The 22,555-nt window shown below is 41.1% G+C and overlaps 1 protein-coding gene across 1 annotated transcript in view; it reads right to left on the reverse strand.

The window, feature by feature from the left end:
* Nucleotides 1-16,923: 16,923 nt before the first annotated feature.
* CDC42SE2 (CDC42 small effector 2) overlaps nucleotides 16,924-22,555 on the reverse strand; it is a 29,595-nt gene continuing 23,963 nt past the window's right edge. Inside the window, exons 2-5 of the mRNA XM_018556680.1 lie at nucleotides 21,816-21,917; nucleotides 20,229-20,318; nucleotides 18,679-18,684; nucleotides 16,924-18,070 (exon numbers count right to left, since the gene is read on the reverse strand). Of these exons, the coding sequence (XP_018412182.1) occupies nucleotides 18,068-18,070; nucleotides 18,679-18,684; nucleotides 20,229-20,318; nucleotides 21,816-21,917 (201 nt within the window). The 3' untranslated portion in view covers nucleotides 16,924-18,067. The remainder of the gene's footprint in view (nucleotides 18,071-18,678; nucleotides 18,685-20,228; nucleotides 20,319-21,815; nucleotides 21,918-22,555) is intronic.

Genomic DNA, 22,555 nt, shown 5'->3' on the forward strand with positions numbered 1-22,555 from the left:
TGAAAATGTTTCATAATTAGAGTATCGATGGCTTCCTTACAGAATTATAGTATATGTAAACTGAGCCTAACAGAAGCACGATCAGGAAAACTGCAATTGACATGCAACGTTAACAAAATGAAAGCATTTGCTATAAAATACCTTTTCTAAAAGCGGTTATTGGCAATCACAAGACTGATCTATACTTTCTTCTTCCCTGAGCAGAGATGTCTGGGGACAGAGACTGGTTTTGATAATCCTGCCAGGAGCCTGTAACCACTTTTTAGGTTGACATGCTCTTTGAAAATGTTTAGAAATGGAACATTAATTATTCACCATTGACTAACATTTCAGTGCAACAAAGCACGGCTGAAACCAGAGTAGCAATCAAAACACAATATATAGAATTTCAAAAAAAGTAGACACAGTGTAAGAGTGTAAGGTAGGGTATACACGGGTAGATTTTTGAACAAATATTTATACGAAAAATAATGCCATCGGAGACCTGTAGATTTTCATTCAAAATTGATTGTTGTTTTCATTTAACATTCGATTTTAGAATGAATAGATTTTCTGGAACAAAAGCCATTTTAACTGTTAGAATTTTGTTCCAACATGCTCCTTCAAACATTTTTGTCACTGTGGTGGAAAACGATCATCAATTTGCCCCATTAACCATTAGAAAGTCGAACAAACGTCAAACAAAATCAATGTCATTTGTTCGTAGTTCTAACCGTGTAAAAACCCTACTTAAGGAGTGACCAGTTTTTACCCGGGCCCCCCACAGAGGATATTTTGCTTTGTGATCCTCCCAGTTAACAGCCCTTTCGTTGCCGCTGTTGCAATCACAGACACAGAAACAGAACAGGGTCAAACCAGTATAGCAGTTGGACTTCACAGGACAAGATATCGATAATCAGGCTGTGCCCCACTATCTAGTGCCAGCTGTAATCATAATCATGTGTGAGCATGTCTACACTAAAATATGTCATTTCAAACAGTGTTATAAAGCCTTTAGCAAGCATGCCTGGTCATAAACCACCCAACTGGACAGAGGCCTGCTCATGGAAGGTGGTGGTGATATATATTGACATTTCTTAAGTAACTGAGGAACATGTAGGTCTTCTCATGGAATATGACCTTTCAATGTAATATGTAATTTAGGGCTTGATTCACACTACTGTGCCGTATTCATTTGAAAACACACCACACAGGTACATGCACTAATTCTTGTAACACACCACAATGCACCTTAATGTGTAGTGGTGTGTTGCAATGCAGGTTGGTTGGTAAGGTGGCATTAAGAATGAATGGCACCGCAGTGCAGCAACTTGCATAATGCATATTGCCGCCGGACAACTGTGTAAACATGGCTCAATGGCGGAGGCATAAAGTCATATGTGCTTAGTAGTGAGCCAAGCTGTGTCCTCAAAAAAAAAAAAAACTGTACCTGGATGTTGATTTCTGCCAGTCCAGTTTATATATCTAGAAGATGTATGAAGGCTGTGACAAACATCACCAGATGACTCGGGTAGTAGTCTGAGAGAGTGTACATTGCTGTCAGATGGTAACATTTCATGGGGTGAAGATTCTAAAAGGAGACTGTTACTTCAGCAGAACTGAGATTCTGCTTTATTAGGGATCTGGATTCTGGCCAGAGAAAGAGTTGGTGGGGTTACTGGTCACCATTGCTCTCTAGCTTTTTAAAGGAGAAACAGGTAAATGCATAAGGGTGGGTGAAATTCCCTTTGAGGAAGCCACATTGGAACTATGATTGTGATCATGCGAAAAAAACATTTTACGAGTTCCAGTGTATAAACTGTCAGGAAGTTGAAATGTTTTTTTTGCGTGAAATACACTCAGTGACAAAAGACTTTCTGTTAATTCTTTAAAAGAATAAATGTAGGGTATGAAACATTTTGTTTGTGGATCTGCCTTGTGTTCTGGACTTGCAGACCACAAGGTTCTGCTATTTAAAGTGACATTAAAGTCACTACAATCCCCCCCATTCTCATGCTGCTTTAAGGACTTACCGTAAATAATGACTCATGAATTGATTCCATCATTTTCTTCCTTACACTTGTTTTCAGCAATCCCTCCAGTACTGGTGTCGGTCTCTGATCCAGCGCAGACTGCTGTTTCTTCCTGTCCCACGGTGTCTGTCTGACATTCACGGCTGTGTCTCTCCTCCTCTCTCCACCGGTGATCTCTACTGCGCATGCGCCCACACATAGGGCCGAATTTCCCACAAAGCCACCGAGGCCTGGCCTTTTGCGGTGGCAGGGAATAGAGGGGCGGCAAGTGCTTTTTCTATATTTAGTCCTGCTTCAGGCAAGCAGGGCTAAATATGATAGTATAAAATCTGCGCTTATGGATATAGAATAACCCCAATAGGTTTGAAAGCTGCTACACAAAAAGCTACAAAGCTTTTAGGTAATCTTTATCAAAAACTGTACAGCGCTAAAAACCTCTCGGCAGGAGTTGCATAACTAAAGTAAATAGTGCAAAAAACAGTACAAAAACAGTGAAATTCATATAAACAGGACTGATAAGTATTAGAATCACACTTTAAATAATCATCAGAAGACAGTCCGTATTCCAAACAGTAAGAATCAAAACAAATTCAATTTGTTCACAAATTCAAGTGAACAAAAAGAAAGTTCATTCCACATCCCATAAAGTGAGAAAACATAAAATTTGTGTATTTAAATAATTCCGTGTTCCACTCAGTGGTCTCCTAGTGACAAAATCACCCCCCGACGGGTATGCACTCACCCCACACACTGACTGTAAACTGACAGCCGGCTAACGCTTTAGTGTCAAACAACCCTCAGCGTCCTCCTTTCTCGAGCTCCCTTCGTTAATACGCGCTCATCTCAGGTAACCCTCGGCTGCAGCAGTCTCCAGTCTATACACTAAGGTGTACGTTTAATGAATACAGTTAGGCTGGGTTCCCACCTGGGCGGATTGAATATGCGCGTTTTCCGCGCGGTTTTTTAACCGCGATTCGCGGTAAAAAAAACAGCGCGGCAAAAGCCTTCTCACTGCTTATCACACTCTTTCACAGTTTATTAAACGTACACCTAATAGTGATCGTACATCCGATCCCCTGCCGTATCAGCACAAATAACGCCGCCGATGGTGTGGGGAAAGCCGGTGGCCTTACACACACCATCAGCGGCGTTATTTGGTAAGGTAAGGAAAGACAAAGTTTCAAAGTTACAAGTCACCTAAATCATAAAGAGTGAGTGAAATAAAAGACACACTAATTCAAAAAACCTCACAAGGACCAAGAGCAACCTTGCTCTTAGGCACTGTTCCAGTAGATAAGACATTTACATCTACTGCATGTTGAATCATATATGCATTGCAGTACGGTAATGCAACCAGTAGATGGTCTGGCCACTATGAGCAAGAAGCTAGTCATGGTGGAAGCTTTGAAAACTTTGAAAACTAGACTTATTAACTATCTTAATTCCATGTTTGTTTTGAAATATGTAGAAATTACAGCTATTAGAAATACAACTGTTTGTGTGTGTGTATATGTGTATATATATATATATATATCTTCTTCACGTGCAAACCAGAGTGATATTGTTATGGTAATGTGTGTGACTTTTTGTTTTGTAGTCCTACAACTATGCACTCTTACAAACTGTGTCATCTTCTGCCACCTGTGTACAAGCCTGTGTCCATTATAGGACTACTTAGTACCCCATGCATAAGGATTACAGTTAAATCTATATTTGATTTTTTTATTCTGTGGGAGAACTGGAAAGGGTTAGAACATTCATCAGCTTTTTATTACTCTGTGCAACCCCCTTGGGGAGAGTCCCACTCACTTCACATACTTTTAACAGTTATCACTGTAAGAAACTTAGATGAAAGCCAAAATATAAAAGGACAAACAGAACAAGAGGTCAGGGTAGATATTCCAAAAAAGATGCTTGTTGCATTAAAACTGCCAAAAAGGATCATTCCTTAAACTTCCTGTTGTGTCTCTATGTCATAAAGTGAGGGTCAGATGTCACCAAGGGGTCACAGGCAGCTATTGGATTCAATAACATTATGGCTTGAGTTGAAGTTTAATAAAGTTTGATCAAATAAAAAGTTGAAGTCCCCATTTGAGTGAGGAGGGTTTCTACTGATAGATGAGTTCAAACTTTTGTCTCAGGTGGCACCGTATTACTGGCAGCAGAAATGAATCTGTTGTTCTTACATAACTCTTGTGCTGACCCACCGATGTGTGTTGTTATCGGTCATGTTGTCTACACAAAAGAGGTTTTCAGAAGTGGCTGGCCAGAGGTTAGGTCAATCAGGCCTTGTCAAAGGGGAGGGAGGGTTGCCAGAGTAAGCATTGTCTGAAACACAATTGCTCGGAATGCCTAGTAACAACATTCTGAAAGGCTGTTAAAAGTTACATGTGGTAAGACATTAGATTTACTCACATGCTTTATTTTTGTTTGGTCTTTAAATAAGTTGTATGCTCATAAATTTCCTTTTTTTCAGCATCCCACTTGCTGAGTATAATCATGCTGGAATACCATCATGTAATCATCTCATTGCCAATGATGATATCAGCATATAAATGATTTTGTTTTTCTGGTATGGAACTGACCAAACTCACAGATGACTGGCATGTGTCATGCACCATCTGTGGAGGAATGACTCAAAAGGTTGGTGTTTCTGTTTATAATAGCAACAAGTAAACACCATCAGGTTCATTACACTTGTGTTTCTGATACAAAAAACAAGCTACAATTTAAAGAAGCCTTTCTCAAACAGGGTGCAGACAGTGTGTCAGCATCAAAGAAAAAAAAATTACACTAATCTCAGGGAGGGTGGGGAAGAATGTAATGCGAAGGGGGCTCCTAGTGGGAGGGGACTCTGATGTGAAAGAAGGGGGCTCCTGGTGTAAAGGAGGCTGCAAATGTAAAAGGGGCTCCTGATGTAAAAGGAGATTCTGATGTAAAAGGGGGGCTCTGATGTGAAGGGGGAGGGCTCAAGGGTGGGGGGCACAAGATTTTGCATACTTTTAAAGGATGTTGTAATAAAAAAAAAGGTTGAGAAATGCTGCTCTAAAGATGTGATATATTTACCAAGCATAAATTGATGTGATGTAACCCATCCAAGCCAATCAGGATTCATTCATTTGTTCTCTTTGAATTACTAGAATCTAATTGCTGGATGTTACAGCACAGAACATATATTTGCTTCATTTTGTAGAGCAGCGGTCCAGCTTATATAGATAGCTTATCATTAAGTAGATGCCAGTGGGCTGAACACACTAGTAGCTTCTTAAATCTTGCAGGAATTCCAGAGGTGAAAATTCTCATCATGAGAGTCCCCCGGAGATATCTTACTAGGACTGATATATCGGGACTGAAACATTGGATAGAAGGGTCAGTTTACTAAGATTTAATTATTCTTATTGCATTTGTTATTTTTATTTATAGTTTTCTTTTCAAAATAACAATTCACAAACAATAATACTGCATAATCATATAAAGGTTGTGCTACACAAGGCAGAGACACACAGTGAAGAACACGGATGCAGAGCCAAATGTGAGTATTTTGATATGTGGCTGCCATTCATTTGGGTGAGAGAACATTTAAAAGACAACACACTGAAAGCCATTATATCTCATAAATTGACATTTCTTTTTATACCTCAAGTGGTTTCCTTTGTACGCTTCAAGAGACTCTACAGTGCAATAATCCTTGTAAAACCGACCTCGCTGTCAATGTATATGAATATTTATAAATATATCTTTGTTACGAATTCTCACAATGTTTCCTATCATAAAAAGTAATTTTTAGTTTATTGCGCAACTCTATCAAATTTTTTTATTATGAAAAAAAAATGTGAAAAACTACAAATAAATACAAGTATTTTAAAGAAAATAAAAAAAAATTAAAAATAATTTTTAAAAAACGCTGCACGTCAACCCAACCGCATGCGATGGACTCCCACCTTATAAAGAAGCATCTGACAGATGGCGTAAAAAAAAACGCTCCGCCCAACTGTTTCCTATTGGCCAGCACCTGCCAGAGTCTTCTAGCAGGTCCCAGGCAATGAGAAACAACTGGGTGGAGCCGGCAGTGACGTCACAGCCGGCTCCGCCCAGTTGTTATTGTTTAATGACAGATCAGCATTCCCAGGTCATTTGGGGATGATGCTCTGTCATTACAACTGGGCGGAGCCAACTGTGAGATCACTGCTGGCTCCACCCAGCTGTTATTCTCCACACTTCGGCTGTCACTTTGGCTCAGTCAAGCCGAAGCATATGCGTTCGGATCAGCTGCCTTCGGCTGCTGTATGTGCTACTGAACCGAAGGGCAGAGGCAGACGAAGCGAGCTGGATCCTTCGGCTCTTTAGAGAATAATCCCCATAGTGTGAACTCATATGTTCCCCTCTGAGATCCCACAACCAGTGGCCTAGGCATCCACCTACCATGACATTTCTGGACTCACTTTCAAGAAGTGGTGTGGGCAGAGTAGCTGTGGGCAGGGGGTTGTTCTTGAATAGAGAGATTGGGAAGATGTCCAGCTTTGTCCCTAATTTTCTGCTTTACTTTTCAACTAACCTTAAGAAAAAGAGAGACTGTGTATTGTTAAAAAAAGCATTGCTTTGATTAAATCAAAGTATTAAATACATTATTAAAATGTTGTTTTATTGGGGTCTATAAGAGACTGGACTCTTTGTGGGGATCCATAATTAGCATCAGCGCTTGTTGGTGTTGGCATAACCCAGCTTTTTTATTTTCTTTCACGTAGTTGTCATACCACAAGGGACGATCTGCAATGCCAGTGTTTCTGTGTGATTATACTATGTAAACTGCACATTGTCTATTGGAAATGCTATCTCGATGAGAACATTATTATTGCGTTACAGAGAAATTATTTAGCACTGAACCTGCTTTACGGTTACTCCTTGAAGTCATAAATGTTGATCTTTCCAGGTTATTGTTATGCTAACTTCCTAGGAACTGCCAGGAATTTGACGCCTGGTCTTTCAGAGGAAGCAGTGACATTGGGTTATTCAACATTTATAATAACGTATCTGGCTTCATAGGTCATATATTATTTAAAGTACATTTTTTTTTCCATGTTTATTTTAAGAATGACAGCGTTTCTTCAAAAGGGTACTGCATGAAAGAACAAAAACATGCTTATAGAAGATGTCTCACAAAAAAACGTTAAAGTTTTATTTTATCTGCTGGGGTACAAAGTGCACATAACACTTGATCCCGTTCAAATCTGTTCTGCCATTGCTAAACAATGTGGTCAGCCAGTTTAACCACTGCCGTCCGACCACACTGCTAACCAGGAGATGGAATTTAAAGCGCTGGTCTCTGGCAACAGGGGCCTCTTCTGGTGACCGGCGCTGCTATTCACAACAGATCATTCAGTGATGTGGGGCTGTGTGTATCTGTGGCTGCTTGTAATACTCAGTCTTAGCAGATAGATCTCACAGGCTGGGGTAGACCTACAGTCAGCATTAGCATAAATAAAAAGTTTTTTTCTAGTGGCATAACAATAGCCATAGCAGCCCATGGAGCTGCTATGGGGCCTGAGGTAGAAGGGGACCCCATTGGGGGGGCTGGTTAGGAAAACTAAACTGTGAGGTTTCCAGGACTAAAGTAAGACCTCAGAATCATCTAGTCACAGATCCCCCTGTACAGACTGAAACTAACCCCATATCTCTAACGCAGCCACAAATCCCAGAGATTCACCTCTGTTAAAATCTTATAGGAGGGCTGAGGTTTGTAGTTCTACAAAAAAGTGTAATGAAGCTAGTGTTTTAAGAAGTTTGTATTAGTGTTGAAGAGCAAGTGTGTGCAAGAACATTAATAATTTTATCATAATACAGAATATCATTCTGGTTATCAGTATTAGTGCTTCTATAACTTACCCCCAGCACTGCTCCCTGGCTCCCTGGCAGTGTACTGACTATGCTGGCAGCTCTCTTGCTGTCTGACCTTGATTCATGTTAAGATCAATGACACAAAGGTTTGCTATGGGGTCCCATGATTTCTTGTTACACCCCTGGTTGGTTCTTTTCTTCCGCAATGTGGCCACCGATCAGGTGCTATATGCATTTGGTCCCCTGGAAGATAAAACTTTAATATCTTTTTATTCTTCTTTAAAGTTACTTCAATGTAATTGATATATCACCATTATACACATGCTATTGCAGTATACATGTGAAACTCGAATAATTAGAATATCGTGCAAAGTTCATTTATTTCACTAATGCAACTTAAAAGGTGAAACTAATATATGAGATAGACTCATTACATGCAAAGCAAGATAGTTCAAGCCGTGATTTGATTTGTTATAATTGTGATGATTATGGCTTACAGCTCATGAAAACCCCAAGAACCCCAAATCCACAACCTCAAAAAAGTAGATTATTACATGCAATCAATAAAACAAGGATTGTACATAGACAAATATCGGACCTCTGAAAAGTACAAGCATGCATATGTACTCAGTACTTGGTTTGGGCCCCTTTTGCAGCACTTACTGCAATTACTTTTGCATGATATTCTAATTATTCGAGTTTCACCTGTACATTTGGAAGTTTACCAAGCAGTAGTATGTTTTGGTTGATGTTCTAATTAGCCTTGATTAAATAATGAGCGTCAAGGGAAGCGTTTGAACTGAAACTAATGTGTGAATATACCTGGCATGGTTACTGAGAATGATGTGCAGTGAGAAATCTCACACCGCAAAGACTGTCCAACCCTGGAAAATCTGAGGCTTGGGGGATATCAAAAGGTTTTCTTTCTGTAAATCCCCCATAGTGAGTGTAGACTAAACCCAGAGCCACATTTGTTTAATGGCATCTTCTCACAAAACACACTACATGGATATGCAATATTAAGTGACAACTTCCATAGTAATAATTGCATTCTAAAAATACATTGCAGCTGAGGCAATTGATGCCTGCACTCTTTAACCCCTTAGTGACCACTGACATACATAGTATATAACTGGCAGCGTGCCCGTTTAAACAGACTGCCAGCGGCTTTTGAAGTAATTTTCAGGCCTAAAATGTGGATTATAACATGTGTGCAAAAAACAAAAAATAAGGCCTTTTCAGCGAAACGGTCCTTAAGGGGTTAAAGCTGAAATCAAGGAATTATCCTTTTTTTAAAACTTACATTCCTCCAGCTTTTTTCAATGCATAAAAGACGTTCTCTGAAGGGTGGAAGTACTGGGTGAGCAACTCCTTGTGTTCTGTATGCAGATGGCAAATCAACTAAGCAGTACCATGGAAGAGACTGGCGCTGACTGCATGCAGCACAGGCTACGGCCGTACATTTCTGCATCCCCAGCAGCCCTAAGGTTTGAGACGGGAAGAAATAAATGTAATCAAGCTGGACCAAGGCCAGTTTATAAAAAATAATTTCTGGAGTTCAGCTTTAACCTGATTAATGTGCAGTGGAGACTGTCAGTCGCCATCACACAGTGAACGCAGCTATTTCACATTTTGTAAATCGAGAAATGAATGAGGATGCGGGCTGTTTAACGATCAAGAAACCAGTAATTCTTCAGTGCAGTAAACACTACAAAAATAAAGTTGGTCACAAACATAGCTGGATGTTAAAATTCACCAGCTACAGATTCCCTCACACCCCACCCCGAGTCATTGACCCAAGCATGTATGCAGATCAGAGTTCTGACTTCGCTGAATGCATGCTTGATTCAAGTTAGTTGTTAGCAACTAGAAGCCAGGACAGCCTAGCAACTACTATTGCCGGAATGAGGCCAGCAATGCCAGCCTACATTTGTCCTATTATTATTTCCCCCAAAAGATATACTCCCTTCAAAAATAAAAGTTCAGAATTTACGCTCACACAGGGGAAAACTCTACCTGCAGATAGTCTCTAATTTTGTTTGTGGCCTAGCATTAATGTTGTACCCCGGGCTGCCCAGCTTACATAATCTGTGTGGTTGCATTTATCCTTATTTCCTAGGTGGAATTTCCCAGCACAGAATCCCTTACTAAGAGTCACAATTGTTACCTAGAAACACTGTAAAATGTTTCATGAATCCGGCTACCATGTAATGTATACATTTTCGTATTTCGGATATAATTTGGAAACTGCCATTCGGATTCTCCAAAATTCGTACGAATTTCGATTCGTAACGAAACGAATCGCACATGTCTAGTATTAAACTCAATTTACAGTGGGCCCAAAATTTACATTCAGATTTCACATAAATTAGAAGCATGTTCAGTTCCTCAGAGAACCAACTGATACCAGGATTTCACTATTTATACATGACTTTGCCTTAGTAATTTGCAGAGGGGGGGGGGAGCCAAACAGTGCAGCTTTAAGGGTATTTGTGTCTCAGGGACTCCTAGAGCAATGTGAATTACTGAAAATAGAAAGGGCATGTTCACACATATAGCAGTGACCTGTGTTTTACCACACTGGATCAATGCTGGTCACCCCTAGGACACATGGAAAATCAGTGCTTTCTATGTGCCCTGTTCACACCCCAACATGGGTGTGATTAGCGATGTGCTGCATTTTTTTTATGCTACCGCCGGTCACTGCGTAGCAGCACCCCACTGCTGTGCGGGGACCTGAATTTACTGTACACATTATACCCTACCAATAAAGTTTTTAAAAAAGGGAAAAAATTAAACATTGGGGGCGTGGCCTGACACGGAACCAAGATGGGCACCTAATCCTTCTCCTCCGACACCTGGGCTCCCTAACATATGCTTTTAAGGGGGCTTAACTCATCCGCAATTATGGGGAAAACCGGGAAGAACACCCCAGCTACCAAGACTGCGAGAGGAATGAGTTCTCAACCGTGACGTAGTCTCCCAGAGATGTTCCGGACACAACCGTCGGAAGGCTATGTGGAGAAAGCAGCGCCATCTTCACCAGAGGTGTACTCACCTAAAAGCAGCCCAAGCAGAAATTCCTTGGATGACCTCCTCCATCCACATCCAGACCTGCTAGCCTTGATGGGACAGATGCCACGCATGTCTGACCTTAACTCCATTGCTCTAGACATCAAATCCACCTTGTCAGCAGAGATCTCAGAGCTAAAATCGGATCTACGGTCATTGACAGGACGTCTCCAAACAGTTGAGGAAGAGACCTCCCGCCATGCCGCAGCCTTGAGCCAAAACAGACAGATCTCCATGGAACATAACGCTCGCATGCTAGAAATGCACCGCCACCTCGAAGATTTAGATAACCGAGGCCGCAGGCACAACTTAAGAGTGAGAGGTGTCCCGGAAACCATTGACTCGGACCAACTAGAAGCCGCTTTGCTCCACGTGTTCAACGACCTTCTGGATAGGCCACCAACCTGCATGATTCTTGGAGGTTCCTACACCCCGCCTTTGACAGGGTGGCGTGGGACTCTTTGCATCCTTGCGCCATATCGGCCGTTGCTATACCACAGCCCGATCGCAAGGATTCGAGTGAATGGCTCACTGTCGGAGGTCTTCCCCATTTACAATGGTACAAGACAAGGCTGCCCATTGTCACCGCTGTTCTTTGTAATAGCCCTGGAGCCCTTTCTCTGGAGAATCCGCTCCGACCCTAGCATTCATGGATTCCCTACACCCTGTAAGGAATTCAAGGTAGCGGCATTCGTGGATGATTTGCTATTTTGTCTAACACAACCGAGGATAACACTCCCTAACCTACTGAACGCATTCCTGGAATTCTCTTCGCTATCATTTTTTAAAAATCAACCTTTCTAAATCTGCTGCACTGAACATCTCCCTTTCTGAAGAACTGGTCCATTTCTGCAAAACCCAATTTCTCTTTAGCTGGGCAGATCAATCCATGACATACCTTGGGATTAAACTCCCCACTGACCTACAAAAGATCTACTCCCTCAATTTTACCACCCTACTTTCTCGAATGAGACTTGACTTAAAAGTGTGAAACACAATGTTATACTCTTGGTTTGGGCGAGCGGCAATTCTTAAAATTACAGTCTTGCCCAGACTCCTATACCTGTTCCAGACTGTGCGTATCTCTACCCAAGGCCTTTTTTTCCTCGGTCAACGCGCTATTTCACACCTTCTTATGGAACGATGGATCACCACAAATTGGGTTCTCAACCTTGACCCGCTCAAAATCCCATGGAGGCATAGGGATCCCCCATGTACACAACTATTATAGAGCTTGCCACCTAACCCGCATCATAGACTGGGCTCGAGACGGGCCATACAAAGATTGGGTCCAGATAGAAAAACTTCAATTAGGATTCCCAATTGGCTCCTGGCCCTGGATCCAAAGATCCCTACTCCCTCCCCAAGTGCTCTCCCACCCTACGGTGGGTATTTCACTGCGCCTCTTCGATGAGATATGCAGAAACACGGACTTCTCATCCACACTCAGTCCCATCACCCCGGTTTGCATGAATCCGGCCTTTCCCCTGGGTCTCCACTCCTCATTTCAGCGCTGCTGGTCCCCCAACGAGGTCCTACGGGCGCAAATGTTTTTTGATGCCCAAGGGAGATTCAGGTCCTTGATTAACCTCAACTCAGATTCCCAAGCTGGGCCATTACCATTGTGGCAATACATGCAACTTCGCCACTTTCTCAATACACAACAAACTAGACACAACTACACACGACCCCTTACTCAATTCGAAAAACTCTGTATGGCATGTGGAAGGATCTCGCATACAGTCTCGGAAACTTACTATCCTCTTCTCTCCCAACTCTTCCTTCCACGAGGGCATGGGAAAAGGACTTATCCATCACCTTTACCCCCGGGGAATGGGAAAGAATGGATGATCTTTTACTGAAGAGCTCATTGAATGTGCAAGTTCAGGAAACCAACTATAAAATACGCTCCAGGTGGTACAAAACCCGAGATTCTTCATCACATCTTTCCTGATACGCCCAGCACATGTTGGCGTTGCTCCCAAGACATGAGTACGCTTCTTCACATTTGGTGGACTTGCCTCTCTCACAGCCAAGTTTTGGACCGAAGTACATTCTCTCATAAGAGTCATAACTGGTTTGTCATTGGAACTCTCTGCAGAATCCTTCCTACTGTACCAATTCGACGAATCACAGCACATCTCCAAAAAATCCCTGGTTTTACACCTACTAAACGCAGCTAAAACAGTGATTCCCAGACACTGGAAGGCGTCCTGCCCGCCTACAATAAGGGAATGGCTATCTCGAGTAGACACAGTGGCAAACATGGAGGAACCAATCTCCAGTGATAAAGACACCATGCCTCGCTACGTGAAAACGTGGGCTGCCTGGCACTTCAAAGCGGCAGAAAGGTATACATGGATCCCAATATTCCATCCTTTATCTCGGTAATCCAACCTTTATCTCCCCCCCTTCATTCCTCCCTACGGTCCGACCTTACATGCCGTAGCCCCTGATAATCTATTCGAGACCATTGGAAGCATGCGAGACGCTCTCTCTTTCTCACTCTTTATTCTTCCTTCTCCTTTTCCCTCCTCCTTTAGGCCTTCCCCGCAGCCCGCTCTTCTCTAAGCCAACCAACCTTTCTTTCTCCTTTCCACTATCTTTCTCCCTCCTTCCTATCCCCCTTCTCATTCGATCCCTACACACCTTACAGCTCACTAGGAGCTTTGAATAGAATCCCGCACCCCTTCTCCCCCCCCTTTTAAAAAAATATATTATATTTTTAATTTATTTCTCCCCCCCCCCTTTCACCTAGTTAACTTTATAGATCAGATCCTGCCATACTAGCACAGCCTGGCATGCCCTCTTAGATCTGCAACGTCAACGCAGTTGGTCCTTCCATGGGACCTCAAGCTCAGCTACCTACAACAACATCAACTTTTTAGCAACACTTGGGCTTCTGCGTCATGCTTTTGTCTCTTAGGGCTTAACGAGTGAGACATGCTAGCTACACACGAAACTGCTCTACAAAGTATGGCTCGTCTTGATCCACTTGGAACCACTTCCCCCCAATTCCCACCTCACATATTGAACCTAATTTGTGTATATTTCACTGCTTGTTTTACTTGACTATTGTTTGAATCTATGACATGTATAATCACAATAAAAAAAATTACTTGTGACAAAAAATTTTTTTTAAACATTGATAACTCTGGCAGTGTGCAATACAAGACACACTGCCGGAGAGGTCACAACGCACTAACCCATCTGCCCTGTCTACTAAAATGCAGCGGTTTTGCAGACAGGATAATGAGAACAGGCCTCAGTGTTTTTTTGCTTTCTAGTGTTCTTTTTAACACACACTAATTATTATACAAGGCTGACCTCTATTGCATGTACAGTATATCGAGAAAACGTGACTACAGGTCCTTCTTTTTTACATAGTTACATAATATTTGAGGTTGAAAAAAGAAACAAGTCCAACCTTTGTGTGTGTGTGTGTGTGTTTGTTGTCCGTGCATGTGTATGAGTCCCTGTATGGCAGGGGTGCCCACAACTTTTTGTGTTAAGATTTACTTTTCAAATGATGAGCTTCTTGAGATCTACCAACGAAAAAAAACCCTCCCTTGCTCTCTCTCTCCTGGCTGTCTCTCCTTGCTCTCTCCCCTGGCAGTCTCTCTTTGATCTCCTGGCTGTCTCTCCTCTCTCTTTGATCCCATGGCTGTCTCTCCCGCTCTCTCTCCTTGCTCACCTTGCTGTATTTTCCAAACAGTGCAGTGCAACAGGCTGTGCAAAGTAATATTCTTTGATGTAATACATAGCACTTCAACCACCAGTATCCACCAGAAAGGTGCCAGGGAGCTTGGCTCAGCAGACTCAGGCTAATAGGTAATCATGTGTGCACAGCTAAATAAATATACCAAAATGGAATAAAGGGGCCGCCATTCACACCCTTCCTGATCTACCAGCATCAGCTTTCAGAGCTACTGGTAGATCACGATCTACCTAATGGGCACCCCTGCTGTATGGTCTAGTATTTAAGTGTACCTGTATGTTACGGTCTCAGAGGATGGTATCCAATTGATTTTTGAATGATTCAATACTCTCTGCTGATATCACTGCTTGTGGTCTTTCTGTTGTGAACAGTATTGTCATTTTACTTGTTGCCCTTGTAGAGTTATTCTCTGAGGCAGAAGACTTCCATACATGTGAAACAATATCTAGGCTACAGTTTTTAAAATTTTATTTTAAACAACAAATACACTTCTCGCTGTGTATTCTTTCAGTTGCCAACTTTATTTGATAATGTTCAGAAAATTAAATGAAATATTCAACGCAGAGATGAAAGAAAACATTTATTGAATCAATGTCAATACTTCTCTGTAATATCTACAAGCCAACACTGAACTGACTTTTTTTTTTTCCCCAAGAATGAACACAATGTACAAAAAGTATGCTTTGTTATAAAAATATGTCAATTATTTTTGTTTTCTCTTGATTAAAGAATGTGAAAATATCTTTTTGATAATCCTGCTCTTCAAACAGCTTGGTGGTAGGATGATAAAAAGCATGGCAAAGAATCCTGGCACAGTTTGATAATGTTTTTGTATTTTTTTGCAGAACAGTGTGTAAAATCACAACACAATACTGAATTCTGGTCACACCATTGAATAAATTGCAACCGCATAAAAAGCACCTGACAGTGTGAAGGAAGTCATTTTGCTAATAAAATATTGATGGGGAAAGCACCTTTTTGGCCTATTTTGATTGCATGAGTGTGGTCAAACTAAAATCTGTAGAGAAGCCTCCTGTCTGACCATTCAGTGCTGGTGTAAAGGACAGATCATTGTCACAAATGAGAACACTGCAGAAAGGTGACCATGAGATCCTGCTTTAAGTACAGCACCATTACTCTTTGCACTGCCAAAGAAACAGAAAAACCAAATTCATGTTTTTAGCGATCTGAAATTGGACTGGTTTGCTGTATTTTACCAATTACTCTTTATGCTGCTGTAGTAAAAAAGCTGACATATGTGCTACCTACCAGGTAAAGCTGCAATAGAACAGGTATGGTTATAAATAAATGGGCAGCTTAGAGTGGGCAAAGCCAATATCAGAGAGAAAGGTTTCCAACAGTTTGCGAATATTGTACTATAGTGAGTATTAGAAGAGATCACAAAATGGCTCCTTCCACAGTGTCCACGCAGTGGCTGTCATATAACCATGACTAATAGTTGTCACCTGGTAGGTCCCAGATTGAATATTCCTTCCACCACTGCATATTCACATGGAGCGTTGTTCTGGTGTTTCTCATTGTTGCAATAAATTCACGCCACTCTTTTTTTTCTTAACTTGTTCTCTCTGATTAACCATCTTTCTTGACACTTCAAAGACAGGGTTGTGGTTGGTATGCGGTAGAGCTTGCTATATTTGAATTGAACAGTACATTTTGGCTTCATGACAGGTATTTAATCGGATTTACATTTTCAGTACTTTGATGTGGACAACGACAAGCTTTACTTGAGTAAAAAATGTTGCCGTCCACAACGCTAGCTTGACTTGAAAACGAGACCAAACGACATGTACATCCATAGACAGTGCAATATATATTAAACTATGTTCACAATGCATAAAAGACATACATGTTTCGGAACCTGAGCAGAAGACTTATTTTACAGACACTGTAAAAACGTCACCCTGTATGTTAGATGCCAGTTTATCCACTTGTATTCTACCCTTGGAACATTCCGCATCCACGCTGCAGCACGTTTAAAGGTTTGTTAGCAGCCGGACTGATTCTAAAGCCTATGTTCCCTCAAGCCTGAAAATGGTGGACTGCATGGAAAAGTGCTCAGAGGTTAGATCAATAGTGTAACTTAAAGTTCATTCTTTTTCCTATGTCATACACTTTTTTGTATTTTCCCATATAGGTTATTTTGCAAAAGAAAAATAATCTGAGAGGGCACATTGTTAATATTTCTATAGAAATCACAGTTTGTGGTTAATGTATTGTTAAGCTTCAGTTTCTAGAATATACAGCTTAGTGTCCAAATGTTAAGTGACAGCCATCATGCTTTACCACAATGAGAGCTGAGGCCCTCAGAGCAGACATTAACAGCAGGCCCCTTATCTCAGACTATGGGCATCTTAACAGTCAGTTATTTGGTAGTACGGCCCGATTCTCTCCGTCAGCCTCTCTCTGCTGTGATGTAAACCATGTTGGTAGATTCTAATCAGATGTCATGAACCATTTAATGAGGGAATGTTTGCATATCATACATTTTAGGGTAATATCGCAGGTAGCCTGACATGCAATAGACAATACTTAACCATAGGCATATGAATGGGTAAAAAGCAAGAATGTTTTTTCTATCTCAGTAGGATTTTTTTTTAAAGGTTTTTTTAGTTTTTTTTTTCTTGTTTACAGACAAAAGCACCAACACAACACTTTATAGGTTACTACACTTGTTTACAATCTCGAGGTCAGATCTTTCAAATAAATATATTGAACATTTACAGCAGAATTCCTTATGAATGGAAGCGATTTATTATTACTTATCATTGTCAATATTATTATTATTATTATATTGGTCATCATTACCGAGATCAGTTTGGGTAGACCTAAAGTGACAGAATTCTAGAGTAACTAATCTAGAAGTTCTTACTCTTATTCTAAGAGGCTCAAGCGTCCTGTAGCTTCAGGAGGACATTTTGGCAGATTTATGATCAGTCTTTAGCAAAAGATCAATTGTTTGTTAGGCCCATACCAGGCCACTGTACAAAGCAACATTACATAGCATGCAAGTCATCTACGTCATCGAAAGTCCAGTCGCAACTAGTATTGTGCTTGGAGATCCCGGGCATTCTCAAAAAACACGAGTAAAGGCATGACTAGAGCAAATATTAAACTAAAAAACAATTGCAAAATGAAAATAAAAAGCAGGGGTGTGAAAGTGTGGGCCTGCAAATTGGATTCCTAATATATTTAGTTTGGTGCCTTTTTCACCACAGAGGTATGGCACTGCCTATAAAATATCCAAATCGTCAGCACAGGTCATCATCTTGTTCCATCGCATGGAAGGACAATGCATCATCTTGCACACAATGGAGAAAACAGAAAGAAGTCACTGATGCAAAATGAGGGTGGTGAAGACAGAGGGAAAGAGTAGCTATAGACCATCCAGGAAACCCTAAAAAGACAAGAGTTAAACTATCATGAATAACTTTGACAAACAATGCAGCTAAAGCAGAAACATATGCAAATGCTAACAAAGTTATTTTAAAGGAGTAGTAAAGTCCTAGCATATACTATCTTGGTAAAACATCATCATTGTAATAGGAATACATACTAGAGGTGTTTTTTTATAATGTAATAAAAGCTTATTGAGAAAATCCCTTTTATGTAGTGAGTGCTGATTTCTATCTGCCTATCACTTTCATCAACTTCCTGGACTCCCAGTGTGCTTTGCATTTCTTTCCCTGCCGCAATCTTGATTGCTCAAGATTACATATCCCATCATGCATTGCTTCCAACAAGCAGTGATGGGGATACAAGGACACTGTGCATATTACAGGGCTGAGTGAAATTGTGTCACTGCATTGAGGAAGTACATCCTGTGGGCATCTTCAATACGTTTACAAAACCTCTAGATCAATATGGTTATGGAAAGAACTTTACAGGGTTATTCACAAAAGGGTGAAGAGTTTGGAGAAGGCAGGAGAAGTGAACAATCTAGGACAACATCGCTGATTTGGAAAAATTCTCTAATTCAGTTCACTTTCCAGTTTAGTTATGTTGTCCTAGATTGTTCACTTCTCCTGCCTTCTCCAAACTCTTCACCCTTTTGTGAATAGACCTGTCAATATAGACATACATATTCATTTTTCATTTTTGACCATAGATACCCTTTTGGCAGTAGCAATGATAGTAGCTCTTGCTGCAGACCTTTCAGCGTGAATAGCGAGTGTGAGATACAGCAATAATGGTTAGCTTCACCAAACTCACAATCTTAAACTAGCCATAAAAATCGTACGATAATCGTTCAGTGTATGGAAGGCGTGCAACCGTTTCTACTGTACGGTCTTTTGTCTTACGAGCATGTTGGAAAACCAGCCGAAAATCGCAAGATTTTCGATGGGTTTGTGGCGTGCTTGTGAAACAAATGCCGCACGGGCCGGTGTGCGCAAGTGGGGCGGGCTTGCGATGAACGCAAGTACGATCTCCCTGTCCAAGAAGGGCAGATCGTACAAGCTTTTAATTACCTTACAACCATCGCAAGACGAAAGTCGTGCGATGGTTGTAAAGTGTATGGCCAGCTTAACACTTTACAGTCAACTAGATGCTAATACTTAAACTTAACTTTAATCCTTAAAGTGTATGTAAGGTCAAAGCTCTGACACACAGAAATAACTATATTATGGTCACATACATATATAATATAATCAGTCATGTCTGGGCCTTTATAAATTAACACAGAATGTTCATATTCTTATCATTGTTAGGCCAATGTTTAAAAGACTTATACAAGTGCACTTCGTTATCTTTACTTACTTCGTCAGAAGCTAAAAGTCACCTGGAGTACGAAACCTGCTACCCTGGTCAACTACCTATCCTCACACTCACTGCCTCCAGGCTCCTAAAAGTACCTAACAGTATAAGAAAAAAACCTGAAGTTGGCAGCTAAGAGAAATATAAAACCTTCAGGACCCTGTTATCTGATACTGCTATGCACATTCAAAAGCTGGAAGACTGAGTGTGAGCTCAGGCAGTTAACTGGGAGCCACTATCAGACTTTAAAAACTTCCAAACCTTGACAGTCAAGTTGAAAAAGTCAGACTGAGACAGTAAATATAAACTTCTCTTCCCCCTCTGGGTCAACCAAAAACAACCTCCCCATGCAGTGGGGCTACCTCTGCATTGCAGGGGTTAACTGTGTGTTTATGCCTAGGGAACCAGAGTAAAGCACCGATCCACGGTTTTCAGCGCTCACCTTTCTCCCCTTCGCTCTGGCTGGTGTCATGTTTTGTCTATGGAACCTGCATTACATGTGACAATATCAGCGCTCCTTAGACTACCAGAGCGAGAAGAAACTGCGGGGGCCAGTCTAGCAGCCCAGAGAGAGCCGCAGGGAGCAGGGATCAGGAAAGCTTTTTCTTGTCCCCTAGCCATAACTCTTTCAGTGCAAGGTAGCCCCACTGCAAGGATAGTCTTCTCGGTTAGCCCAGAGATGGGCTTTAACCCCTTCATGACTGAGGCCCTTTTTTAATTTTTTGCACCCATGTTATATTCCACATTTTAGGCCTGAAAATGACGTAAAACCCCCCAACATTATATATTTTCTGAATGCCAAGACCCTATAGAATAACCTTTGTATCCACCAGCTGCATCTGAACATTCGCTGACATGTGGCCACCATAACCACCCTTTGACTGCATTTGGTTTTGGATGGAACTCACCTACAACATACCAGAGACAGAAAAGTTAGTATCCTCATCATTGAACAGGCCGGTAGAAGCTGAGCTCCACACACTATTCATTCATGTGATGACACAAATCATGGTATAAGGATACAAGTATAGTATATTAGAAATTAATAAAAATGTATTGTGTCAGCATGAATCATACTGGGAAATTCACAGAACATTTTATATATGTAATTTGGTAGTGGAGTAACCTACAACACATCATGAAAGCAACTGACATTTTCAGGTTCAGTTCAGTAATTGAAATCTTAAATGCTGTCTAGCAATGTCAATCTGAAATGTTATCTTTTTGAATAAACTGAAGAAAACTTAAAATGATTTTATGTTAACTTTCCTGGGAAACCGTTTACAGGAAATAACCATGAACTCCTCTATGTCAGCTCAACAGTTGGAAAGCTAGTAGCAGTTGTCATGAGACCACCAACAGGTAGATCCCTGGTGGCTCAAGGGCTCTTTTCTCATGGTAAACCAGCTGCTAGATTTCAACCACCAACCTGCTATATTTACTTGTTTGCCTAGCGGTGGACCAGGGATATTCCAGTCACTGCATAATACACCACTGCAGCCGGCAGTTACACGTCTCTTTTGTTTAAATCATAAATGGTAGTCGTGCATTTTGTACTACCGCCTCAACAACACAGCACTTTCTTTGTCACAGCATACGTCCTTTAAACAGTAGTTGCTAAATATATCCTGAAGGGCTCACAACACATCCCCTCACCTCAAGAGATAAGCTCTATCTTGCCTTTGTTGAGGACAGAAGAGATTAACAAGCAGGCCTACATGATTGCACAACTGCTGTGTAACATCTAGATTACCATTAAGATGTGCACAATTTTTACAACACTGAAATTACTCTTTGCTAATTGAATGGGAATTCATTTGTTCATTCATTATCTAGTTTCCAACGCAGCGAGAGAGGTAAAGAAAGTGGATTTGGCTTGTGGTACTAAACAATATTCCTCAGGTGACATTCTAAACCAGGGGTGGGCAACTTGCAGCCCTCCAGCTGTGCTTTAACTACAAATCCCAACATGCCTCTGGGAGTCATGCCTGTAACTGTCAGGCTTGCAATGCCTCATAGGACTTGTAGTTCCACAACAGCTGGAGGGCCGGAGTTGCCCACCCCTGGTCTAAACTATGATTTTAAAATAAAAGGGGCCGACCTGTTTGTACAAGAGTGAAAAGGAGTTTATTTAGGTACTCAGGCATCATCCGTTTGTCTTGATAAAGATCAGTATCAAAGAACCCATGTGGATTGCAATTAATCGTTATTTATTTGCCAAAAGTGCACCAATCACATATTATCATACATGTCCTGTGCACAGCTAAAGACACTCCGTATATGATAATAACAACAATGTGACAATCTGACACTTTGTCAAGCTGGAGCTGTACTACCTGGCAATTGACAATAACCATGGATACCATAAGGCTTACTGAAGTAATTTCCCCAATTGCATTACTTACTGAATTAATTCCACTAAATACATCTCCTGATCCTACATGTGCCGTATGAACAAAGTTTGTTGGTTCTCCAATCATACTTCTGTCAATCCGCCGCCGCCTTTTCTGGAGGTTAAAAAAAGGAAAAATGAAAAGGTTAACCAGTTGACATCCGCGGTGTTAAACCCCCTTCCCATCCAGGCCATTTTTCAGTATTCAGCGCTGCGGTACTTTAACTGACATTTATTCCGTCATGCAGCGCTGTACTGAAATGAATTTTATACCCTTTTTTGGGGACAGATAGAGCTTTCTTTTGGTGGTATTTATTCACCAATGGGGTTTTTATTTTTTTATATATGAAGGAAAAATTACAGATTTTTAAAAAAAAAAACAGTTTCCCCTATATTAAATTCTAAAACATTTATAATTTCCCAATTTTTTGGTAAAATATAAAAGACGGGTCTAGTCGGGTAAAGAGACACTAAACATGTCAAGACTTAAAATTGCGCACGCGCGCGAAACCTCAAAAAAACGAAATTACCCAAAATTGGCCATAGGCGACGCATTAAAAGCTTTTACCGCTCATCAGTTTAGTGTTATCAGTGATTGATGGCCCTAAAATGATTGCTTTCACTGCAACGTTCGCGGCGATATGTAACATGTGTAGCGCAATTGACATTTTCGCGTGCTGGCGCATGCGACGCATGTTTACGTTTAAATGTGCGTAAACGAAGGTGGGGGGACTTAAACATTGTGAGGGGGGG

Source organism: Nanorana parkeri, unplaced genomic scaffold (assembly GCF_000935625.1).
Source record: "Nanorana parkeri isolate BGI_ZX_2015 unplaced genomic scaffold, ASM93562v1 scaffold246, whole genome shotgun sequence".
NCBI classification, from domain to species: domain Eukaryota; kingdom Metazoa; phylum Chordata; class Amphibia; order Anura; family Dicroglossidae; genus Nanorana; species Nanorana parkeri.